The 23811-nt window shown below is 58.6% G+C and overlaps 3 protein-coding genes across 13 annotated transcripts in view; 2 read left to right on the top strand and 1 right to left on the bottom strand.

Moving 5' to 3' along the window:
* PPIP5K1 (diphosphoinositol pentakisphosphate kinase 1) overlaps positions 1-3432 on the bottom strand; it is a 41609-nt gene extending 38177 nt beyond the window's left edge. For 3 of the 10 annotated variants that reach the window (XM_042837130.1, XM_042837131.1, XM_042837132.1), the window contains exon 1: positions 982-2121. The gene's annotated coding sequence lies outside the window, so the exon portion shown is untranslated. Of the gene's footprint in view, positions 1-103; positions 886-981; positions 2125-2246; positions 2341-2900; positions 2927-3413 lie in introns of those variants that run through there. The other 7 variants (XM_042837126.1, XM_042837125.1, XM_042837127.1 and 4 more) reach the window with 7 other exon arrangements.
* Positions 3433-3788: 356 nt separating this feature from the next.
* Positions 3789-11266, top strand: LOC122170362 (creatine kinase U-type, mitochondrial). 2 transcript variants are annotated; one of them, XM_042837136.1, is made up of 9 exons: positions 3789-3958; positions 8192-8390; positions 8501-8596; positions 8675-8896; positions 9293-9378; positions 9978-10101; positions 10232-10366; positions 10669-10794; positions 11021-11266. In XM_042837136.1, the coding sequence occupies exons 1-9, from the start codon at positions 3810-3812 to the stop codon at positions 11135-11137; spliced, it is 1254 nt and encodes a 417-aa protein (XP_042693070.1). In that variant the 5' UTR covers positions 3789-3809; the 3' UTR covers positions 11138-11266. The 2 variants fall into 2 exon arrangements, with proteins under 2 accessions (XP_042693070.1, XP_042693069.1); XM_042837135.1 differs by lacking the exon at positions 3789-3958 and adding an exon at positions 8065-8086.
* Positions 11267-14089: 2823 nt separating this feature from the next.
* PDIA3 (protein disulfide isomerase family A member 3) lies at positions 14090-22896 on the top strand. The gene is made up of 13 exons (XM_042837119.1): positions 14090-14265; positions 14380-14458; positions 15388-15505; positions 16218-16325; positions 17187-17316; positions 17787-17903; positions 18373-18498; positions 19031-19213; positions 19742-19850; positions 20699-20827; positions 21552-21631; positions 22086-22143; positions 22424-22896. The coding sequence occupies exons 1-13, from the start codon at positions 14105-14107 to the stop codon at positions 22541-22543; spliced, it is 1518 nt and encodes a 505-aa protein (XP_042693053.1). The 5' UTR covers positions 14090-14104; the 3' UTR covers positions 22544-22896.
* The last annotated feature ends 915 nt before the right edge of the window (positions 22897-23811 follow it).

The following is a 23811-nucleotide window of genomic DNA, read 5'->3' as shown; positions in this document are numbered from 1 at the left end:
CAACAACTTTGGGGAAAGAGGACACAAAGCAAGCAGCAGCAACAGCTGAGTTTGCAGGTTTGCAGCTCGGGGCTCCCATATTGGAGGGTTGGCTGTGATTTACCTGTGCGCACTTGGTCTGGTCAGCAGGACACAAACTGTGCATCAAAAACACCAGGAAAGAAGCGTGCCCTGGAGCAGCACTGACTGCCATGCGAGCAACTGAGCTGAATGCACATGTGTGACCTCCCACAAGCAAGGACACGGCTGTTCACTTCTGCCCATAGCTGCACACTCAGGAATGCTGAGTGGCTGCCCTTTACCTTGGCTACCTCAGCTGTGAATTAGAGAAAAGCTCCCCTCCCTCCTCCCTTTGTCCCAGCACAGGAAGTGCAGCCTTTAGAAGATGACTTAGCAAACACCTCGTGCTTATTTCCTACGCACAGGCACGAGACACACTCTCCCTCTGCTCCTCATGCTCTCACATGATTTCCAGCCTTCCCCAGACTGACAGCTGAAGCGCCTTGTAAGCACACCCACCCCTGCAGCCCACACACCACAGGAGAGTGCACTGCCACACGCAATATGGGTGCCCATTCCTCCCTGCCAGTTCTCCACAAAGCAGAGATGTACCCAGACGCCACCGGCCTGCAGGCAAGAATCCAAACAGGCTGGCAACAGGAAGAAGGAACAGACAGCGATGCAATCGCCTCTGCAATCCCCTCGGAAATAGGGACAAAAAGCAGGCGTGCCTCCATGCAGAGGGGCACTTAGAGAAGGACAGGAGGAGGTGCGCAGTGCTCTGCAGCCATAGGAAGCCCTGGGCAGGGTGAGGTGACACAGAGTGACACGGGTGACAAAGTGACGCAGCACAGCTGTCCTCCCACACCGGGACTCCTCTGCCGCACTCCCAGCTCACGCAGTGCACAGAGCCCCGCGCTGCCCACCCCCCCACACACCTGGAGCACGCAGCACACACACATCTCAACCAGCAGCACTTACTGCCGGGATGCAGTCTGTGTCGGCGGCAGCGCAGCAGCACAGCTGTGCAGGTGCTCACTGTGCCGCCCCACTGCTGCACACACAGACAGGAGCAGATCCCCAGGAGCCGTGCCACTCCTTTGCCCTGCACAGCAGCACGGTGCGGCCGTACCCGAGCACTGTCAGTTCTGTGGATGAGAATTTAATGAAGCAAAGAGAGGAGGAGGATCGCTTTCTCCAATCGTTTGCTCTCCCCTCCCTCCTGGACAAAATGGACCGAGCAGCAGGAAAACCTTTGCCCCAAGAACTAAGAACGCAACAAGTTCTCTGCTTCCAGCCTAGAGGAGAAAAAAAATAAGATAATAATCTTTGCTTTGCTCTGCTTTGGTCCATGGCTGTTTCTGGAGGCAGTGCCATGCCACACTGAAACACAGTGAAAACCCCAATGCCCACCAAAGCCAAAGGCCACACCAGGCATCGTTCCCTCAGTGCTCCTGGCAGGACAAACCCAGCTGTGTCGGGCTGTTCTAATGAAAGGGAGAGTACAACCAAAGCACATGGTTGGCACTTTGAGATACTGACACTGGACTTGTGGCACGGAACCACCAGCAGCTGCTGCAGGAACTGAAAAAACCCCACATGAAACCACCGCAGCACTGCTCAGCCTCCATCCCAAACCCACGGTGTGCAGAGGATCTGTGCCTGAGCAGCTGCTCCCATTGTCACAATCACTGTTTGCATTAAGGTTCATTACACACAAAAGGTGAAAGCCACACTCTTATCAAAGCCTGCGCCACGTCAACGCTGAATCACTTCAGATAAAATGCCCATACAGCCAGAGTTAATAATTACACACTGTTTGGACCTGCTGCGTTAAAAGGAAGCCTTCCACACTGACACAGCAGCTCAATGCGCTCAGAAGTTGAAGTCACGCTCTAAATATACCATCCCATCAGTAACAGCAAACACAGCGACCTGGTGGCTGTCCTGCAGCCTGCAGCTCTGCGTGGCTCCACTCCCTTCTCACGGCATTATTCTTAGGGCTTTTGTCATCAGATTTATGGGATCGTTACGTGTGACACGTCACAGCATCAGAATGCTTAAGAGAATCATAGAATCATAGAATAGCCTGGGTTGAAAAGGACAATGACCACCCAGTTTCAACCCCCCTGCTATGTGCAGGGTCACCAACCACCAGACCAAGCTGCCCAGAGCCACATCCACCCGGCCTTGAATGCCTCCAGGGATGGGGCATCCACAGCCTCCTCACACAAATAACAATTTACCAGCGAACCGGAGAGGAAAGCAGCACTTCCTGAAGATTTTAAACCAGGGACAGCTGTAAAGAAGCGCAATGATGCCGGGAATGCCAGCACTCCTTTATTGCGGGTTGGCTGCGCCCTACCGCTGCACGCAGCGCCCCGCGCGACCCGCCCCGCCCCGCGCCGCGCTCCCGCGGCCCGCGGAGCCCCGAGGGGGGCGGAGGAGTGCGCGGGATCGGCGCGGTGGGGGCTCAGAGCGGAGCCTCGCTCGAGTGGAGCGCGGTGCGGACGGAACGGCCGCCGCGGGGCCCGCGGGGCAGCGCAGCCCGCAGAGCTCCGAGCACGGCCGCTCGGCGCGGGCCACGGCGCTGTCGACGGCTCGAGGGCTGCGGGCGGACCGAGGGCGGCCGTCCTGGCGGGGGAGGAGAGGAGGGAACCGCGGGAGGAACCGGGCCCGCACCGAGGGGCGGCGCTGACCCCCACCGGCGCCGCCCGGAGAGCGGGGCCCGGCAGCGATGCACGGCCTCGGCCTTTCTCCCCGCCACCCGCCCAGAGCGGTTGCCCCGGCGCGGTCTCCCCGATCCCGGCCCCGCTCACGGAGCTCTCTCCCGCCCCGCCCCGCCAAGCCGGTGGCAGCAGGGGGCGCCACGCCGGGCGCCGCCATTTCCCTCCGCTCACCTGCGGCCTCCGAGCTCACCCTGCGCCGCCGACGCCGCCAGCGACCAATCGCGACGCGCTGACGGCCGCCGCCAGCCAATGGGAGCGTGAGGGCGGGACGGCCGGGCGCGGCGTGGCGGCACCTGGTGGCTGCGGGCGGCGCTGCGTGCACGTGGGCGCGAGCTCTGCAGCGGGCGCCGCGGTGCCACCGCCTCCTGCGTTACCACGGCAACCGCGCCGGGCCCGCCTCTCCGGGACCCTCCTGCAAGAGCGGCCTGCGGGACCCGACCCGTGCGGGGCTGCCGCTCCCGTCCCATGGGACCCGACCCGTGCCGAGCTGCCGCTCCCGTCCCAGCGGCCGTGCGTGCTGCTCAGCGCGGGGCCGCTCGACGCCGAGCGCGCTGTGTGCGCGGGCCAGCATCCCCGGCCCGGCCGTCCTCGGCGTGCGAGGGCGGCGGAGGAGCAAAGCGGCGGTGATGGCCGCCCTTCTCAGCCCGGGCCGCCCCTCACCGCCCGCCCGGCCCGGCCCCCTACCCGGCCCCGCGCCGTCGGGCAAGGCGTCCCAGGCCACGCTCCCCGCCGCTCCCGGCCGCAGGTGCGCGGACTTTGCCCCGGCCGCGCCTTCGCGCTATGCCGCGCCCGCCTGAAGGCCCCGCGGGGGCCGGGCCGGGAGCCCCGCCGGCCGATGCCCGTCGCCCGGTGCTCGGGGTCCCGTCCGGTCGGGCGCGGCCCCAGGCGCTGTCCGACGCGCGGTGCTGAAGGCGACGGCGGCCCCTGGGGCGGGGCGGGGCGGCCCGAGCAGGTGGCGGTGCCCCCCCACACCCCCGCCCCGTGCCGCCGCTCCCCGCCCCCCTCGCCCTCCCGCCGCCGCCGTTCCCATTCCCATCACGTCCTCCGCCGGCCCCCGCCGCGCTCGCTCCGCGCTCCGCGATGGCCAGCACCTTCGCCCGCGCTCTCTCCGCCCGCCGCTCCGCCGGGCTTCTGGCCATGGTGGGCGCCGGCTCGCTCGCCGCCGGCTTTCTGCTCGCCCGGGACACGGTCAGCGCCGGTGAGCGGCAGCGGCGCCGCTACCCGCCCAGGTACCGGGAGCGGGCGGCGGGGGCGCACGTGCGGGGGCGGGAGCGGACGGGGGATGCTTCCCGCGGCCGAGGCACCGGGGGAGGGGGCGCGGGGCTCCCGCAGCTCCCCGAAGCATCTCGAGCCCCAGGGCGGCAGTGACCGGAGTCACTCAGCCCCCGTCTCAGAGCCGCGCCCCGCTGGGGGGGGGGACTGACTCCTCCGGCGGGACAAAACCCTTCTGCCTCGGGCGTCCGGGAACGGGCACGACGCGGCCCCGTCGCGATTGCGGAATCCGCCGTCCCCGATTCCAAGGGCACCGTTTCGTCGGGCGGGGCCGCGCAACCCCTACGGCCGCGCCTGGACGCGGGGCTCCCGGAATCGGGTCCGTGCCTACCGTGGGGCAGCGCGGAGACGGCCCCCGGCCCGCGGGGCGGCACCGGCACCGCCGCGCCCGGGTCGGGAACGGGGAGCCCGGGGCCGGCCGAGCTGGGGTAAAGCGCTGCTTTTTTTTCACCCCCGTGGCCCGGGGTTTGCGGAAGGGTCCAGCCGAGGGCGGGGCGGTGGGAACCAGGATTCAGTCTGGCGGGGACGGCACCGCGAGGATGTCGAGCACACACACAGCCCGAGCTCAGTACGGTCGAGGAGCAGGGGGCTTCCCGACAGGGCCTCGCCCTCGCAGCTCGGGGCGGAGGGATAACGGAGGTCCAAGGCTGCGGCGCAGCCATTCGTGCTGCACTGCCGGTTTCAAACAGAGACGAGCTCTGAGGTGTGCGCTTGGAGTGGGCGCGGTGCCCCGCCTGGCTTACGGGTGCTTCTGGGGTGACGCGGCTCTGCTGGAGCCGCTGGTCGCGTCAGAGCCGTGCAGCAATGCCGAGGCTGCAGCACCAGAGCCGAAGCTCTCACGTTGCGCTCTTCTGTCGCTCCTTGCCAGGGGCTGCGGCTGGCAGCAGCCCGGCACAGCCCAGCGGTGGTCGGGGAGTGAGGAGCGGGTGCCCCCGTCCCGCTGCCGGCAGAGATGGTGTGGGGGAAGGTGCGGAACAGAGGAGGCAGAGTGCTCCAAACACACGCGGCTGCTGCGATCCTGCAGCAGACAACGTGCCGGCAGCGCGCGGTGCTGCTCTGCATTGCAGGCTGAGCGCTGCTCGTGCAGAGCGCCGTGCCCAGAGCCGGCGCCAGGCCGGGCCGTGGAAACGGAATGGAAACGGAGTGAACGGTAACGGCCGCGTGGTGCTGCCCGTTCGGCCCTCCAGCAGCGCTGCATTGAGAACTTTCTGAGCGGCCGCAGACATCGGGTCGGCGTCGGGTGGGGATGCTGAGGGCCGCGTGCCGGCCTGGCGAGACCCGAGGGAGGGGGGGGTGCCCTGAGCCTGGTGAGGGAGTGACTCCCGCGACTGTGGAAGCAGCAGTTGGTGCTGCTGGAAAGGGCACTGGAAAAGGCTGCTGGATCAGTGCAGACAGCTGTGGGAGGTGTAGCAGCGCTAGCAGACCCACAGAACCTGCTGTGCACTGAGCAGTCTCCTTCCCAGTGCAGAACTCCTGGTGCAAGGGCACAGAGGGCACTACAAGCAGCCCTGTCCTGAGGTACAGAGGGCCATGGTGCTGCACTGGCAGCAAGGTGCCTCCTCTCTGCTGCGCTGCCCTGGAACACTTCTATGTCTGCTGGAAAAGCTCATGGCCTTCAGGGCTGGGGACGCCACTGGGAATGCACTTGCAACTCAGCGCTGGGCACTGGGAACAGAACAGCATGAAGCACAGCTCTGCAACTGGGTATGGGGAACAAAACCAAGGGGAGAGCAACCCTGAAAGGCCAAGTGTGGTGCCACCTTCCTGCTTGTGGCAGAGGAAGCCTGGACTGCTGCTGCGAGAGCAGCATCATGGCCCTTGGCTCCCTGTGCAGCTCCGCTTGGGCTCTGCTGCACATAAGCACAGCACCAAGTGTATAACACTGCCATTCCCTGTGATGTTCTGCTTGTCCCGGCCCCATGCAGCTTAGTTGTGGTGCTCTGGAAAGGCTGAAAAGAGATTGCCCAAATCTTCTGGCTGCGATTCAGGACTGTTCTGGGGAAAGGTCTGCTCAGGACAGAGCTAAATCAGCACTGCAGCAGGCGCAGATCCTGGAGCTTTTAAGTCTCTGAACCCTTTGCAGTGGGGCTAAGGACTGCTTATATCAGAGAGAATGCTTAAACCTAATACAGCCTCCTTCTGGCTGCAAGCAAGCCTGCTCGCCTTAGCAACCTTTGCTGGCTCTGAATGCAGTCTGTTGGCAGCAGGGTGGGAAGCAGAGTGAGCTGCAGTCCTGGCGCACTGGGCAGTGCTGGAGGCAGGGAAGGGACAAGTCCAGCTGTCCCTTTCTGAGCAGCGAATGCTTTTTATGAGAGTGTCTCACACTGGGGAGACATGGGTCTGCATCCAGCCAATAGCAGGAGCAACAAAAGAGGCTGAGCAGGCTGCATCCCACATGCAACAAGGCATCCTTTGAGCCAGTAAAACTCAAACAGCAAAGATATGTGCGTAGGATGGGGAGCAGCCTCAGCCCAGCCTGGGACTGGCTCTGCCCAGAGCAAACACCTCCATGCAAGGGGACAGGCTGGAGCCAGTGCTTCCCCACGCGGAGCAGCACCATGAGCCCAGCCTCCCTTTCTTTCTGCAAGCTCTGGAAGCCACAAGCAACAGCCAAGCCATAGGCAGAGGGCCAGTGTGCACTCCGGGACTGCAGACTCAGGGCTGGGGATGGCAAGCTCTGCACAGCAGCATGGGGCCAGGAGCTTGGAAGCGGTGGCAGTGACAGCGATTGGCTCCTGCATTACTGCCACAGATTCATGTCCACACCTGCCACCTCTGCTTCCTCCTGAGCTGCCTGTGACTCCCTGAGGAAGAGAGGCCAGATATCCCTGGCCACCGTCCAGTCCTCCCGACCTGGGGAGGGCTGCTCCTGTCCCACTCTAGACAATGGTACCTCCAGTGGGAGGGATTTGGCCAAGGAGAGTGCGGTCGGGTCCTGCTCCGCCAACTCCCCTGTGAGCACAGGACAAGCACAAAGCCCAGCTAAAGTGGGAATGAGGTCAGGAGACAGCCTCCCGCTAAGCTGATTAGAAGAAAGCATCCCCCTAATACAATAAACTGTGCCAGAGCAGTGCAGTTCCCACCAGCTGCAGATCAGGGTCAGCCCATTTCCTGCCCCACAGCGTCTGGGCTGTGTGGGGTCAGAGCCCCCAGGGCTGCATGCAGACACACAGACCTGAACACTGACAGAGGCACAGCAGGAGCAGCTGCCCTGTGCTGTGCAGAACAGAGCAACCCCTGCACAGCCCGGAGCTGGCAGCCCTGTGCCCAGGCACTACGTGGGGCTGTGGCTGACGTGGCTGCCTGCCACAAAGCACTCCCAGTACCAAGCCCTGGTACACAGCTGATAAGGAGCTGCACCCTGAGCACCAGCCAGACTTGCTCGTGGACTCTTGTCCTCGTGGCAGCCATCACTGTAGGCTGCTCTCTGCTCCCATGCTGTCTTTGTGGGAACAGCACAGCTCTCCCTGCCCACCTTGCTACGGGGCTCTCCATAGGGCAGAGGCACTGCTGGGAGCTGGTAGGATGACAGCTGATGGCCACTCAGCAGCACCCGCTGCCCACTGCCACTCCCACTGCCCAGGGAGACAAGAGGAAGAAAATACCAGGAAAAAAAGTTTGTAGATGTCGCACTCACCCAAGGAAAGAGAAGGAGTGACTGAATTTGCGCTTTGGTCCTTAACAGGTTGAGATAAAGAGCAGTGTGATGGAAGGAAAAAAAAAAGAACAAAGCTCACGCAGAAATAAAAGGAGAAAAGAAATATATTCTTGATTTTCCATCAGTAAGCAATGCTCGGCCACTCCTCGGGAATCAGGGCCTCGGGATATGCAGTGGTCATTTGGGCAGATGGACGCTCCCATAATGAGAGCCCTTCCTTCTCCCTGCCCCCAGCTTTTATTGCTGAATGCGATGTGTGCAGTATGGAATATGCCCCGGTTGGGTTAGGCCAGCTGCCCCAGGGACGTCCCCTCCACACCTCCTGCCCATACCCAGGTTCTGCAGGAATGGGGAGGACTGTGGTGCTGTGCCAGCGCCGCTCAGCAGGAGAACATTGGTGCCATATCAGTGCCATCATAGCTATGGGGTAACACACAGCACCGTGGGCTGCAGCGGGGAAATGAGCCCCAACCCAGTCGGACTCGGCAAAAAACTGCTGGACACAGCGGCTCACTGGTGCCTCCTCCTGCAGTGCTGAGTACCCCGACCTGCGGAAACACAACAACTGCATGGCCAGCAACCTGACGCCAGCCATCTACGCGAGGCTCTGCGACAAAGCCACCCCCAACGGCTGGACCTTGGACCAGTGCATCCAGACCGGCGTGGACAACCCAGGCCACCCTTTCATCAAGACGGTCGGCATGGTGGCTGGTGATGAGGAGACATACGAGGTGAGATATGGCGGGGGCCCTGCCACGCTCCAGGCTCCATAGGACACCTGCAACATCCCCCAAAGGGCTCTGCATGGCAGTAAGAGCTGCCCTGTCCCGCTTCCCTCCAGGTGTTTGCAGAGCTGTTTGACCCCGTGATCCAGGAGCGGCACAACGGGTACAACCCCCGCACCATGAAGCACGTCACGGACCTGGACGCCTCCAAGGTGGGTGTGCTGCGGTGTGCCTTGGGGACAGCGATGCTCAGCACAGCTGTGCCTGCCAATGTCCCATGTTTGTTTTAGATTAAGTTTGGCCACTTCGATGAGCGCTATGTGCTCTCGTCCCGGGTCCGGACCGGGCGCAGCATCCGTGGGCTGAGCCTTCCACCTGCCTGCACCCGCGCCGAGCGGAGGGAGGTGGAGAAGGTGACGGTGGAGGCTCTGAACGGCCTCACAGGGGACCTGTCGGGCCGCTACTACCGTCTCAGCGAGATGACAGAGAAGGAGCAGCAGCAGCTCATTGATGTGAGTCGGGCAGCCCCGGCAGGACCCCATCCTGGCACCAGCTCCCACCCTTCTCCCTCCCCCACCCTGAGCCTGCAGCAGCGGGGCACTGTTCCCAGCGCGGTTGCCCCATGCTGCAGAGGCTGCGCACGGCCCCGCTCGTTAGAAGATGGAGTTGAATGTGGCCCAGCAGCTCATGGGGCTCTCTGGCTCCTGCCCTGTGTCCCTCCACGTGCCCAGGGAAAGGCGAGTGCGTGGCACACAGCTGCTGCCCCGCTGGTATTGTGAGGACTGCACACCCACAGCCTCTGCACTGGGACAGCTAGTGATGTTCACCTCCTGTGTGGTGCACGGGGACCAGAGGAACGGTGCCCCGGTGTCCCCCACGTGCCCTGCTGACGCGCTGTGTCCCTGCAGGACCACTTCCTCTTTGACAAGCCAGTGTCTCCGCTCCTGACGGCAGCAGGAATGGCCCGGGACTGGCCCGACGCCCGAGGCATCTGGTGAGGACCTGTCTGGCGCTGGGTCGCCAATAGCGCAGGAGGAGGAGGGCACTGCTTCTCCATCCTGCTGTCCCCGCCCGCGCTCCCGCCCCACAGACCCCGCTGCCTCCAGTCTGCCGTTCCGCAGTGCCGTGCCCGTGGCTGCGTTCTCCGTGCCCACCCCCAGCCTGGTTTCCGATCGGAAAACCGGGGTAACTGCAGCCGGGGTAGCCGCTCCCTGCACAACCCGCAGCACCTTGCACGGCAGCGGGCGGCTCTGCAGCCATCCCAGGCCCTGCTGCCAGCCCTGCCTGCCCTGCAGCACATCATTTCCTCTCCTGCCAAAAACCTGTGCCTGCTGGCTGCTTCCCAGACCATGCCCAGCGCTTCACCCCGCTCTGCGCACTGTACCCGCCCCCAGACTTACCCGGCAACAGCTGCCTCTCCCTCCTGCTCCCAGCACTCCTACACACAGCCACACGCTGCCTGGCAGGGTGCTCACAGCACACAGGGTGCAGCGCCTTAACAGCAGGGGAGTGGGCGCTGCGGGGCCGCTGCTGCTGGCTGCTGGGTACAGGGCTGCAGCAGCCCCCGCACAGCGGAGCACTGCCCTGTCGCAGGCACAACAACGAGAAGACCTTCCTGATCTGGATCAATGAGGAGGACCACACGCGTGTCATCTCCATGGAGAAGGGTGGTAACATGAAACGTGTCTTTGAGCGGTTCTGCCGGGGCCTGAAGGAGGTGAGAAACCTCAGCGCTACCTTGCCAGCCCTGCGGATGGGGGCCGTGCAGGACTTGTGTCCCTCACAGCCTCAGGGCTGGGCTGAGGGTTGGGCTAGGGGCTGAGCTGCTTTTTGTGCTTCTAACCCAGGTGGAGCGACTAATCCAGGAGCGAGGCTGGGAGTTCATGTGGAATGAGAGGCTAGGCTACATCCTGACCTGCCCCTCCAACCTGGGCACTGGGCTGCGGGCGGGTGTCCACATCAAGCTGCCACTGCTCAGCAAGGTAATGACTGTGGATGGTGCTGGAGGAGCCGGGGCTGTGGGCACAGAGAGCCCAGCCCTGCCAGGATGAAAAGACTGTGTGGCACAGCCCTGGATGCTGCTCGGGATCACACAGGAGAGCAGAGCAGCGCACATTGCAGCCAGAGGGGCCAGACACATGAGTGCTGAGTGGGATCTGCTTGGAGCCAGGGACTGTAGGGCTGCAGATAGAGCGCTGCAGAGTGTGGGAGGGCAGCCCTGGGGAGCTTTCATTTGTGGCTGATGGTCCTGCTGATCACTGACACTGACATCTCTGGGCACCAGGACAGCCGCTTCCCCAAGATCCTGGAGAACCTGCGGCTACAGAAGCGTGGGACAGGCGGTGTGGACACAGCAGCCACCGGCAATGTGTTTGACATCTCCAACCTGGACCGGCTGGGGAAGTCAGAGGTGGGAGAGGGGCAGAGCTGCTCTTGGCAAGGGCAGTTGGGAAAACGTGCGCACACCTCAGCGCCAGAACAGCTTTGCAGCTGTATGCTGAAGCCAGCAGTGGGGATTGGGGGCACTGTGCTCCATGGGTGCAGTAGGTGCCCTTCACACAGCGGATGCTGGCACGGCTCGGGGGTTGGCTGGGGCCAACAAAGCCTAGAGTCAGAACTTTGTGCTCCTGGTGCAGGTGGAACTGGTGCAGCTGGTGATAGACGGCGTGAACTACCTGATCGACTGTGAGCGGCGGCTGGAAAAGGGTCAGGACATTCGCATCCCATCCCCAGTGCCACAGTTCCGGCACTGATCCACACCGAGGCAGCACCAGCCCTGCGGAACCCAGCTTCCCCATAGCTTATAACATCACTGTGCCCAGCATGTCCCTGCGCTGTTACGCACAGAGCCAGGCCAGACCCCATAAACATGTGCTGCTGTAGCCCTGGCTCTCTCTGCTCCTTACTGCACCCGGCCCTGTGCCTGCAGAGAGGCACACAGATGGGTCTAGGTATCTTCAAGCAGCTCTCCCTGGATTTTCCCAGGTCACTGCTTCTGTGGGGTAATAGGCCTGAGGGGACCCAGTGGCTGTGGGGCGGGAAGCCTGGGGACAGCTAGCAGCAGGATAGGACAGGAAAGGCTTGAGAAAACATTCCTGGCATGCAGGGAGCAGGGCCGGGTGCACATCACCAGTTTGCTGGGAGATTCTTACAGCAAGCTGCAGGCAGGCAGAGGAGAGCCAAGCTGGGGCCTGGCCCCGTCTCTGTTTCTGCGTGCAGGAAAGAAAGCACCATCAGAGCAGAGCGTGCCAGCCTGGTGATCCACGGGAAGGGCTCGTGTCCCCCCTGCTGTTGGGAGCCCTTCACAGCACTCACGCACACACACAGCTCTGCTCAGGGATAGCACAGTGCTGCTGTCCGCAGAACAGCCCTTGGAGGCCTGGGTTTGGGCAGGAGGCAGCGGAAAGGAGCTCCTGCTGGGCACGGCCCGAGGAGCAGCACGAACCGGGCTGCGGGGCCAGGCGCCAGCCGTTCCCTTGCAAACCTGCGCGCTATGACCCGGCGAGCAGCCGAGCTCCCAGCTGTCTCGGCTCCGCATCTCGGCCGCCCGCAGAGCACCACCAGCAGGCGGCTCCAGGTCCCGCAGCCCCGGCTCTCCCCGCTCGGTGCCCGGGCGGCCCAAGCGCGGGGTCTGCGGCAGCCGCAGCACAGCGGCACACGGTGGGTGGTCGGCACGGCACGGCCCCGCCCGACCGCACCCCGCACAGATCCCCAGCGTGGACAGCATCCAAAAGCTGCCGCAGCTTCCCACTCGCAGCCCAGCAGACGCCCCCTCAGCACGGCCCCACGTTCCCCCCACCGGCCGGGCCCAGCCCTGGGCAGTCGGCAGCGGGTCGGTGCGCAGCGCCGGGTCCCGGCTCAGCCCCCTGGCAGCCCGCTGGAGCGGGTAGGCTGGGCCCGGCCGTGCCCGCACCCCGCCCGCGCTACCGGGCAGCCCCGCAGCGCCCTCTGCCGGCACCGGGGCGGCGCGGAGCAGCGGGTCCCGGAGTAACGGAGCGACGGCGGCGGGAGCAGCGGCCCGGACGCCCTCGTTTGTCTGAAGGCGGTGGGTGGGAGGAAGGCGTCCTCCTCCTCCTACAGAGCAGCGCCCTTCGAGGTGTCTGGGGAGTACGGGGGGGTCGGTGGCTGAGTCTGGCCCAGCACTCACCAGTGATGGCTGCATCAACATGCTGCAAGAGGAAAGACACAATCAGCATTCAGACCACAGCGCAGGCTCCACTGGTGATCTTGTTTATAGTGGGAATCTTCCAGATATCCTGGATCAATCTAAGCCATTCATCCAGCCTGCAGGGCATGGGGAAAGCTACTGCAAGAAGAAAATGGCTCTGTAATGTGAGGCCTGTGACAGTTGCTCAGACTCAGCTGTCAGCTGGGTTTCTCCTTGCTGGGTTACAGGGTGAGTGCAGGAGGACACCTGCCCAAGAGAAACAAATGGGGAAACAGAAACACTGGTGCTGAGGACTGTCCCACCAAGTCCAGCAGAGATGCCAGACCAGCTGTGGCAGAAAGCAGTGCATGGGCCTGAGAGCTGGGGGCAAAGGCTCAGGTTTGTGGCATTAGGTCCTGAAAAGGATGTGATGGGACACATCAGGAGGAGGGGCTGTCGCTCCATGCTGGCTTGGGTTGGAGCTGAGCACTGATTTGTTGTGGATGAGTTCTTGCTCATCCACCTCCAGACAAATGCTGCTTCTGTACAGCGGGCTCTGTGCTGGCAGCACAACCCAACGCACCCCGAGCTGTAGAGCAAGCAGTCCCATGCGCACTGTCAAGGCAGCTGTGGGAGGATACTGAGCAGGAACCGCTTATCCTTGGGATGAGGAGAGGAAGCGGCTCTCTTGGATCTCAGTGTGGCTGTACTTGCATGGGGAGATGAAGCTCTTGGTGTGGTGGGCAGCAATGCAGACCAACTGGTGATGATCCCTGCGCATCAGCCTGCTCCACTTCTTGCGGCGTGTGTGTGCAGTGCGTAGACATGAAGCGGCTCCTGGGAGGTGGGAGCCAAGCGGCAGAGGCGGCACCGAACAAATTTGGCCGCGCAGCACCCCTGGAAAAGCACGCGGGGCACTACAACACTGCGAGAGAAAGCCAACTGCTGCACAGCTTGCCAGGCTGTCCCTAAAACCCCTTAACGGGGCGCCAGTGCTGAGGCAGCGCAGGCAACTTCGCAGAGCCGGGATCGGGCTGGGCCGTGCCTCCGGCAGCCGCCCCGGGATCACACAGCACGGCTAAGGGACCCTGCGCGAACTCCGGCTCCAGCCGAGGCGCTGCTTGCCCAGCATGATCATCCGCTCCGCGCGCAGTCTCTGCGACTGCCTGCCGGACCGGGATGCGCACCAGTGTGCCGAAACGCTTTTCTGCAGCGGCGCCCGCAGGGATGGACGCCTCTGCCCCCGCCGAGGCCCGGGCGGGGCGGAGCAGGCCAACCGCGGACCACTGACCGCCGACCACGCGCGACCCAGCGCCCCACGCCGCCCCCTAGCGGCCCGGCCTGCACCGGGACCCAGCGGCCCGCGGGGGCGGGGCGGCCGCTGCGGTTCCCCGCCCTCCCTTTCGGCAGCCCATTGGTCGCAGCTCTCGTGACGTAAGGCGCAGTGCCCAATGGGGAGCTGCCACACGGCAGATCCGGCTGCGGAGGCGGGACTTCCGGCCTGCGGCCCCCGGCGCCTGTTCACCCGCCGTCGCCGCCGAGGAGGGAGCGGAGCTCTGCACGGCCGTTCGCCATGTCCGTGCCTCGGCCGCCGCCCGCCACGCTGCTGCTCCTCCTCCCGCTCCTCGCCCTCTCCGCAGGCGCCTCCGACGTGGTGGAGCTCAGCGACGCCGATTTCGAGAGCGGCCTGGCCGAGCGCCCGGGACTGGTGCTCGTGGAGTTCTTCGCGCCCTGGTGAGGGGCGGCGGGCAGAGCCGGGGCTGCGGGGCCGGGCCGGGGGCGAAGGCGGGGGCGGGGCGGGCCGAGGCGTTGCGGCGGACCTTACGCTCCTCCTCCTCCTCCCCCCAGGTGCGGGCACTGCAAGCGGCTGGCGCCGGAATACGAGGCGGCCGCGACCAGACTGAAGGGGATCGTCCCGCTCGTGAAGGTGAGGGGCGGCTGCGGCTGTGCCCGAGTCCCGTGGCTTCATGGCTGCTGCGGGTGGAGAAGCCGTGCTGTTAGGGTCTCTGCCGGGCTGTGCAGCCGACCTGCCCGTGGCTCAAAGCTGTGATGTGCTGCGGCTTCTCGAAGACTCAAGTGCCAGGAACGGTCTGATATTGAGGGCTGCGGCCAGTGTTGAGGCTGTGAGATGGGCTTGTGCTGCTGGCTGGGAGGGGGCTCGAATGGGGGGAGCTGTGCAGTCTCAATCCAAGAATTGCTGTACTCAGTAGTTGCTGTGTGTCCCTTGCCTTACGCAGTAAGGAGCTTTGTTGAAGAACCACCTTTTCCTCCAGGAATCTTGTGTGATTTTGCTAATTAAGGGTCTGCTGCTTTCTTTATGGGAAGTTGACATGGATTCCTCCAGACTTTTGTTTGCTTCAGCTTTTGCTGAAACCTTCAGTGTTGGTAAGGTGCTAAGAATTCTTAACAGGTCGATTTCTGTTAAGCCTCTCGTCAACAACAAGAATCTACCCTTTCTAGTATTGTAGTGGGGAAGGCATCTCAAAGTTGCAGCTACTCAGTTTCCTGTGTGTTTCCTTAAATCTTTTCTGTGCCTCTTAACGCAGCTGTGCTGTTACACGCTGTGTGCTGTGCAGTGCTGACATCTCAGTGACAGGCTGTGTACCACGTCACCCATGGGCCGCTTGGTTTCATGTTGGGCCTGGCTTCTGATCTTATAGACTTGGGTCTCACAGGTGTTTCTCAGATCTTTACATTTTATGTGGAAGGAATCCAGCCCTGATTAAAAGCATGTGAGAGTTTTCAAGCCTTTCAGTTTTCCAAGCTACATGTGAAAACGTGTGCAGTGGCAAAGCTGCTTTTGCTTGGGTGTACAGGTTGACAAATCATTGAGTAGCAATATTTCTTTTCTCTTAGGTTGACTGTACAGCAAATTCAAACACCTGCAACAAGTATGGAGTCAGTGGATATCCCACCCTGAAGATTTTTCGAGATGGAGAAGAGTCAGGAACCTATGATGGGCCCAGGACGGCGGGTGAGGGCTTGTGGGCATCTGTCTGCATCTTGCTTGCTGAAGTAGTGCTAGAAGGCAGGCCCACACAGAACAGTCTTTGTTTCAGAAAAGTGAGATGTATGGAGAGGTACAAAGAAGGATTGCACTCACGTGCACACCTTGCCCTGCCCAGAGCTCTTTCTGTTGGAAGAGCACTGGACGTTTAATAGCACTTAAAACTCTCCCGTATAGGAAGAGGCTTCCAGATTATCTTTAAAGCATGGTATCCACGATGGGTGGTGCATGGAAAATGCTCTGGGGGAGATCTTACACCATTAACTTCCTATTACAAGTAACTTTGTAGTCTCTGCACTCCTTTTGCAGCAGTGAGGAGGTTTTCAGTTTCCTGGTCAGTTTTTCATGTAGTGAATCACTTCTCACAGTGCAGAGTTCTGTGACACATTAGTAATGGGTGTGCAGCTCTTGGTAGGAGAGCGTTGGGAAAATGTTTTTACCAGGGTGGTGCTCTGAAAATCTCTGCATTTCTAAGATGAGTTTTCCAGTGTGATGAAGGTGAAGAAAAGGTGCTGATGACAAACTTTCAGTTCATGCCCTGCTTATTGTGTCACCATTGGGCCACTTGGCTTGGGGGCTGGTAGAAGAATTGTCAGGAATGGCTTTTGTTTTAGGGAACTTGAAAAGTGTCTGGTGAAGCTTTGTATCGATCCCTTCAATGGCTCACTTTTATTTTAAGATGGAATTGTCAGTCATCTCAAGAAACAGGCAGGACCTGCTTCAGTGGCTCTCAGTTCCGTGGCTGATTTTGAGAAATTCATCGGTGATAAAGATGCTTCTGTAGTGGGTGAGTAGAATGGGTGAGAGTTTAAACTGCATCTGACCCTGGAAGATGTGTTGCGAATGTGCTGTGATGAGAGAATAGGCAGTGTCCTAAAGTGTAGTAAGGGAAGTTCCAGGTGGGTGTGAGCAAAAAGCCTTTCATGGCAGGAAGGAAAAGACAGAGCAAGTGACCAGAGGTGCTTCAAAACGTTCAGTCTTGGAGATCTTTCAGAACTCGTTTGGAAAAAGTTCTGAGCGACTTGACCTGCTTTGTAAGCTGGCTCTGCTTTGAGGAGGTTGGACTTGGTGACCTCTGGGGATTCGCTCCAACTTTTTTTTCCTGTGGCTCTTTGACTCTTTCAGAACTCCTGGACTGTAGTTTTTTTGTTTTTTAAGCGTGTTGCTCTTTTGGCTGCTTGACAAGAGGTAGCTTTGGATTTCCAGCAATGCTGCTGTGATGGTATTCATCATCTGTGTCTCATTTGATCGTGGTTTACGAGTGGTAATAGCAGCTCTCCTTCGTGCGGGTCAGGCATCACCATACAAATGGAGCGGGCCGAGGATCGAGCAGCACTCCTGAGCTTATTTCTGTTATGTAGCACTGGCTACGAGTGCTGCCACTAACAGTGTCACATATGACTGCAGATGGAAGTTGCAGTGCTCAGCAGGTAGCTAAAGGAGAGCTGAATTTCTCATTGTTGAGCAGCTCGCTGCTGGTGGAAGGCAAGCAGTGTGTAAGTGTTCCACTAAGAATGGACCGAGGCCTGGATGTGCACTGAGGACCTTGGTTCAGCAGACAGCTTTTGGTGCACTGTAGAGATACGATGAGCTGCACGGGAACTGCTGCTGAGTTGGTTTGAGGTCCCCATCTGCCTTTCTGCTGTAGGCTTCTTTAGAGATGCTTCTGGCGACGCTTATTCTGAATTCATGAAAGCTGCCAACAACCTGAGAGACAACTACCGTTTTGCACACACCAGTGAAGAGCAGTTGGTGCAGAAGTACGAGGAAGATGGAGAGTAAGTTCTTAAAGATTTTTTTCTTAAGGCAACTGGAACAAAATAATTCCAGTTAATAACCTTCTGAGCGTGCTGTCAGGTATTGCTGTCAGGTATTGCTGTCAGGTATTGCTGCTTTCCCAGCTGCCGGCGGTGCGTTGGCAGGAGTTTGGGTGTGATAGAACGGTTGCAGGATCCAGAGGATTAGTGTTCCCCTCCACGTGGGAAGTATCTCAACAGGTGTTTTGCATCCCCACTGCTTGTTCTTTCTAGTTTCTTTTTGTGGAGGCCACGGCCTGTCTGAATAATGAGAAACAGCCTGGCAGGCACATCTGGTGCAGTAGTGCTACCAAGAAAGCAGTCTGCTTTGCCATGCCTGTGGGTGTTAATGAGGGTGGTCAGTGGAGGCTGAATCCTCATCTCTTCTTGCTGCTGCCCCTTGAAAGCCCAGGAATGCTTTGAATGACCTCATGCTATCTGCTTCCTCTCAGGGGTGTGGTCCTGTTCCGACCTTCACGGCTGGCAAACAAGTTTGAGGAGAGCACTGTCAGCTACACTGAAGACAAAATCACCAGTGCAAAGATCAAGAAGTTTATCCAGGAGAACATGTGAGTGGCTCCTTGCTGGACGACAGGGCAGGCTAGAGTCCATCCCAAATTGGGTTCCATCCTTTTCAGAGCTCATTTTCTCTACCAAGCTTAGCTGCTACTTGTGCTTAGCGTCCAGAAGGGCTGTCTTGCTTACACTGTTCCCTTTGGGCTATCTCCCTCCTTTCTGGAAGCACTGGTGGGTTGGTGACATCTGTTCTCTGTGTTGAAGCAACCAGGCTTCTGTTTAAAAGAAATACATACTTCCTGAGAAGTCTTAAACCTTAGATCAGGTGCGTTAATTGAAGCTGTGGCTAGAGATGGAGATTTGACTGGAAATAATACGGTGAGTGGGCAAAATGTCTCAGTCGTGGTGGTGACTGATATTAAGCACTGTTGGTGGAGTTGAGCGTGCCGTATTGGGGCCACTGTGGAGGTGATGGGATCCGGAGAGCGAAGTCAAAGCTGCTGACCTCTGTCTCATTGATAGCTTTGGAATCTGTCCACACATGACTGAAGACAACAAGGACTTGATCCAGGGGAGGGATCTGTTGGTGGCCTACTACGATGTGGATTATGAGAAGAATGCAAAGGGCTCCAACTACTGGCGCAACCGGTACGTGGGGCTGGGCGGCGCGCGGCTGCTCTCGCTCGATCCCTGCGCTGCTGGTGGTCTGTGGCTCAACTTAGAGTTCCTTAACTCCTGGCAATTATTCTGCCATGGAAAAATCCCCGCTGGGTTTCTAACTGAGAGCACTGTGCTTGCTGCTCAAGGCATTGGTTTGGGAACCCGGAGACTTGTTCTTGGATGTCTAGTGGATTATCTATTTTAAACTGAAATTTCCTCGGTAAGATTATGTGGCATTCTACCCTTTGTATTCTTTAGTGATCAAGCTGATGGGTTTAAAAAAAAAAAAAGAAAAGTACACCTGACGTTTTCTCAGGCTGTGTTCAGAATAAACGAGCTTGCTTTGCTTCTTAATGCTGTTCCTAGAGGACTTTCCTGTGTGGAATGCATCGCTTCACTCACACCATTGAACTCCTTGTCTGGTGTGTTCCTCAACTTGAAAGGTGTGACCTCATGTGGGAGACAATGTTCCAAGGAATCATGCTTTGTTTTCTGCTTTTTGTCTCCTCTTTTTCTTCAGAGTTATGATGATTGCAAAGAAGTTCTTGGATGCTGGTCACAAACTGTCATTTGCTGTTGCTGGCCGGAAAACTTTTGGCCACGAGCTGTCAGAATTCGGTCTAGACAACAGCGTGGGTGAGGCTCCTGTTGTTGCCATCAGAACAGCTAAAGGAGATAAATATGTCATGCAGGAAGAATTCTCGTAAGTTTTTGCATGTTAGCAGTGTTGCCTCTTGCTTGATAGACTTGGGGAGGCTGTGACCAAGGAATTGTTCATTAGCTTGGAGGAAATAGGAAAGCTGGATCTTCCTGCTGGAAGAAATGACTGCTGGGTCAGAAAGGTTCTTAGTTGTCCAGTGTGCTTTCTTGCCCTCTGGAGCCTGTCCTGTCTTTAAATATCTTCAGCTTAATTCTGTAACTTTATGTAATGTCTGCCTAGGAATTAAGATTTGGTACAGGGCACGGGTGGGAACAGCCGTACATTCCTTTGGAAAAGAAGAAATCTAAGGGTGCTCTGAAGGCCTGAAACCTAGACTGAGATGTGCACCTAGGCTCCTGCCAAGAGTCTAGTGGTGTCTGTTGTGCTTGTTCTAAGCTGGCCCCAGGGTGGTGCTCTCACAGATGCAGGTGGCATCTGTTATGTGGGTGGAAGGAGGTTAAATCAGCCCTGAAGGTTTTCCTCTCATCCCGTGTGTGTCATGGTGGCTATAAAATGTCACTTTGCTTTCAGCCGTGACGGAAAGGCTCTGGAGAGATTCTTGCAAGATTACTTTGATGGCAACTTGAAAAAGTACCTGAAATCAGAGCCTGTCCCTGAAAACAATGATGGCCCTGTGAAGGTGAGTGTTGTACCAAGGGAGGCGAAAGCCGCTGCCAGTGATGAAAAACACCTCAGCAGCAGCTTCCAGTTGTATGCCAGCACACCTTGCTGCACGTGCACTGCTGTGGCACCTTGAAGTCTGTGGTGTGGTATAGAAAAAGAATTCATTCCCTTCTGTGTTGCACTTCTGAGCTGAAGAAACTCAGCTTGCAGTTTTGGTTCCATACTTTCCTCTCAGCATAGTTAGTCCTGCACGAGCCCACTCAGGATGCTCTCTGCAAGTGCAGGATCATTGAGATTTACAGGGGTTCTGTTATCTTGACTTGTGCCTCCCCCATGGAACGGTTTTGAAGCCGATCACAACAGCTCAGTTCCTAAAGTCTTACGTGTTCATCTCATCAGCTTAAGAGAAGGGTTTAATTCCTACTGCTTGTTCATCCCACTGGAATCTGCCCTAAGGAAAGCATTCCCGTGGCTTTACAATCAGATGAGGGTCTTAAATGGAGTGAAACTGCACTGCTTATTTGTGTGTGGGTTGGGATGACCTCAGCAAATACAGCTAAACTCATTCTTCAGCCTGGAGCCTGCTGGGATTAAGAAATGAATTATTCTGCCTTTCTCCTGCGGTGTTACAGTGTCCAAAGCTCACTTGCAGGCGGTGCCAGTATCTTACCACAGGCTTTTGCCTGCTTGCTCAAGATGCAGCTTGGTGAAGAGCTGTGAGTTTGGTCGGTCTGGTGCTCGCTATGTAGCCACAGTGCACAGCCTAGTGCAGTGGGAGGCCAGGCTTTCTGGGCCATAGCATGTCGTGGTACAGCCTCACTGTTGACTTAGAAGTCCAAACTTTGTGTGATCAAACCCTTTCAGGTGGTGGTTGCTGAGAACTTTGATGAAATTGTTAATGCAGAAGACAAAGATGTCCTGATAGAGTTTTATGCACCCTGGTGTGGCCACTGCAAGAATCTGGAGCCCAAATACAAAGAGTTGGGAGAGAAGGTAGGTCGGAGTCTCTATTGCAAGTGTACGTGACAGCTTTGCAGCACTAAAGAGTTCTGCATATTGTGTCTCTCCAAGCTTGACGCTGTAATGGTATAACTGTGCCTTCCTGAGGACTTCAGTGTTTGCCATGTCCTGTAGATGCAGAAGTGCATGAGCAGGATCTGGAGCGTGGCAGTAACTGAGCTGGTTTTGTGGTGGCTGGCTTGGTGGTAATATTTTGTCAGTGTTGCCTTATTTAGTCCTTGGGTGGAGAAGTTCCTTTTTGGGCTTTTTGCTCTGACTGTGGTATGACTATGGACTGCATGGCACTGCTGTCCTTCCATCAGATGATGTTTTCAGTGCAGGTCTAAACACGTCTTTGCAGATCTGACCAACTTTTTCCTGTGTGGCTGTCAGGTACCCTTCCTACTTGGGCACTGCTTACACTCACAGTTTGCTTTCTCAAAGATTCATGGCACACAGTGCCTCTGGGGTCAGCATTCCTTAGGAGTTGCAGCTACTGACTTAGTCTGGTATTCTTTGGGAGATCTGTGCTGCATACAAGTGAATGAGGAGGAGCTTAGTTCCCTGTGCCCCTGCTGAAGCAGAAGAAAACTCTTTAGAATAAATTTTATTCAACTGCTTGTGCACGGTACATGCTGTCCTGTGAAATCCTGCCTTACATGTCGATAGTTCTGCTGTTAACTGCTGCAGGTTGGTTATTAATGTGCTTTCCCAACAGCTCAGTAAAGACCCCAATATTGTCATTGCCAAAATGGATGCTACAGCCAACGATGTGCCTTCTCCATATGAAGTCAGAGGGTAGGTGCTGCTTCTGTTGGACTGCTGTGTCAGCAGGCACGAGTTCAGGCTTCTGTCTCTGACCAGCATCCTCTGCTGATCTGATGGAGGTTCCTGGGGAGAAGGGGGGTATGGACAGGGAATTGCATACATCTGTTCTGCTCCTATGGTGTCCTTGCCATACCTATAAGCTTGTCTCACTGAGCCTTTCTCTTGAATTTGCTGTGATTCTGTCTTGGTGATGCAAAAATAGCACTGGAATTGCTTTTCTGAAAGCTAGCAAACCTGACTGTAGTTGTGCTCAGCCAGCTGTGCAGATAAGGCTTTTGGATGCCACACACACTGGCTTAAGAGCTGGTTTTCTTGTTGCCATGTAAAACTAGAGCAAGGGTGCAAGTCCTCTCAGTGGTCTGAAGGACAGGGCCTGAAAAAAGCAGCACATAGTGAGCTCAGACACCTGTTCTCTCTTCCCCAGCTTCCCCACCATCTATTTTGCTCCAGCTGGCAAGAAGCAGAGTCCAAAGAAGTATGAGGTGAGTGTCATGCATGCAACTCCTGGGGCTTTGTGAAGTGATGAGGTGGAATCCAGGTGCCCAAATAACGTGGAGTCTCTCTGGAGTTGTGCCTGGCACTCTGTCCTGTTACCCAGGGAACACACGTGGTCCCAGCTGGGACTGTGCTGCTGCAGACCCACAGGAGAGAGCTCTGCTTGCACTTAGCTTGGTCTCCTGGCTGGCACCCAAACTCTCCCCTAGCAAAGGCAAAGTCCACAGCGAGGACAGGCTGTGTCTTACTGCCTTGTGTGTTCTGCAGGGTGGCAGAGAAGTGAGTGACTTCATCAGCTACTTGAAGCGGGAGGCAACCAGCACTCCTGTGCTGCAGGAGGAAGATAAAGCCAAGAAATCCAAGAAGAAGGCGAAGGAGGATTTGTAAAGTTCCCACTCACCATCTTGTCAGGATGTGCTCTGTGTGAATTGGGGAAGCACTGGGCAGACTGGGGCCAGTTCTGGATTGTGGAGAGCCAGTGACTATGAGGGCTGAGGGGCTCCAGCTGCTGTGTCTACTTCTGTTTAATTTCCTGTTGCCTCTTAGCTGCACTGCTGTGGGGCTCTCCAGCCTGGTTTGTTTTCTGGTTTGGGAGGGGGTGGGGGGTAGGGTTATTTTCTAATTTTTTTTTTGTACATTTGGAGAAGTGAAACAATAAAATGACCCCCTTAAACCAAAGTATTGCCTGTCCTTGGGAAATTCATTAAACATAACATCAGGCTGATGCTCGCTGAACAACACCCTCCTACTGTGAGTCTGGTTTCCTTCAGTGAGCCTTCAGGGCCTTGTTCTCGATGTTCAGCTTGGCTTTTCTCCAGCTAATGAGCAGCGAGAATTGTCCTGCTATGCCGTGCTGTGGGGGTGCAGATTTGGGACTCTGGAATCACATAATCGCAGGGGTTGGAGAGGCTCTCAAGAGAGCGAGTGCAACCCCTCTGCCGAGCAGCTTCCCTGCAATAGGTCACACGGAGGCGTCCAGGCAGCCATCGCAGAACCGCCAGCAGCGCCAGAGCGGGCGCTGATGTGATGCCACCGGCACAGTGCGGAGCGCGAGAGGGGCAGCAACGGAAGCCCGGGGGGCATGGCGACCCCCAGCCCCCGACCCCCGGCTCGGCAGCGAGGGGCTCACCGGGGCGCGGCTCGTGGCGGCTGCGGCGCGAAGAGGAAAGTGGAGAACCAGGAGGGCTCCCGGCGCCGGCGGGCGCTGCCAGCGGGAATCCCCCGCCCGGGCCGCGTCTCGCTGAGCCTCTCCCTCCCGCGAGGCCGTCCTACCGGCACAAGTCCAGGGAACGAGAAACGCCCCCCCGGCCCCTGCCGGCGCGTTACTCCGTCCCGACGCCCCGAGCGGCTGCTCCTGCCTGCCCTGGATGACCCGATACCCTCGAAACCCCCGGGCCGATGCCGCCGGCCGCAGCCGCACTCACCCCGTGGCTGCCGGCGCCGTGCGGGACGGGGCGGCCCCGAGGCGGTACCTGCCCGGTTCCGGCGGGACTCCCGCGGCGGAGCTCGTCCCGAAGCGGCTATTTTTGCCGTCGCGACGCGCTGCCGTCACCGCTAATCCCCTTAGCGGCTTCCCGGCGTTAGGTAACGGCGCGGCGCGATGCGCTCGGCGGCGCCCCCGACTCTGGGCGGCCCCGGGCAGTCGCGGCTCTGCA

Source organism: Centrocercus urophasianus, unplaced genomic scaffold (assembly GCF_019232065.1).
Source record: "Centrocercus urophasianus isolate 14NV4802_14NV808 unplaced genomic scaffold, USGS_Curo_1.0 seq_68, whole genome shotgun sequence".
NCBI classification, from domain to species: Eukaryota; Metazoa; Chordata; class Aves; order Galliformes; family Phasianidae; genus Centrocercus; species Centrocercus urophasianus.
The sequence above is the reverse complement of the archived record's forward strand: the minus strand, read 5'-3'. Positions and strand labels throughout refer to the sequence as shown.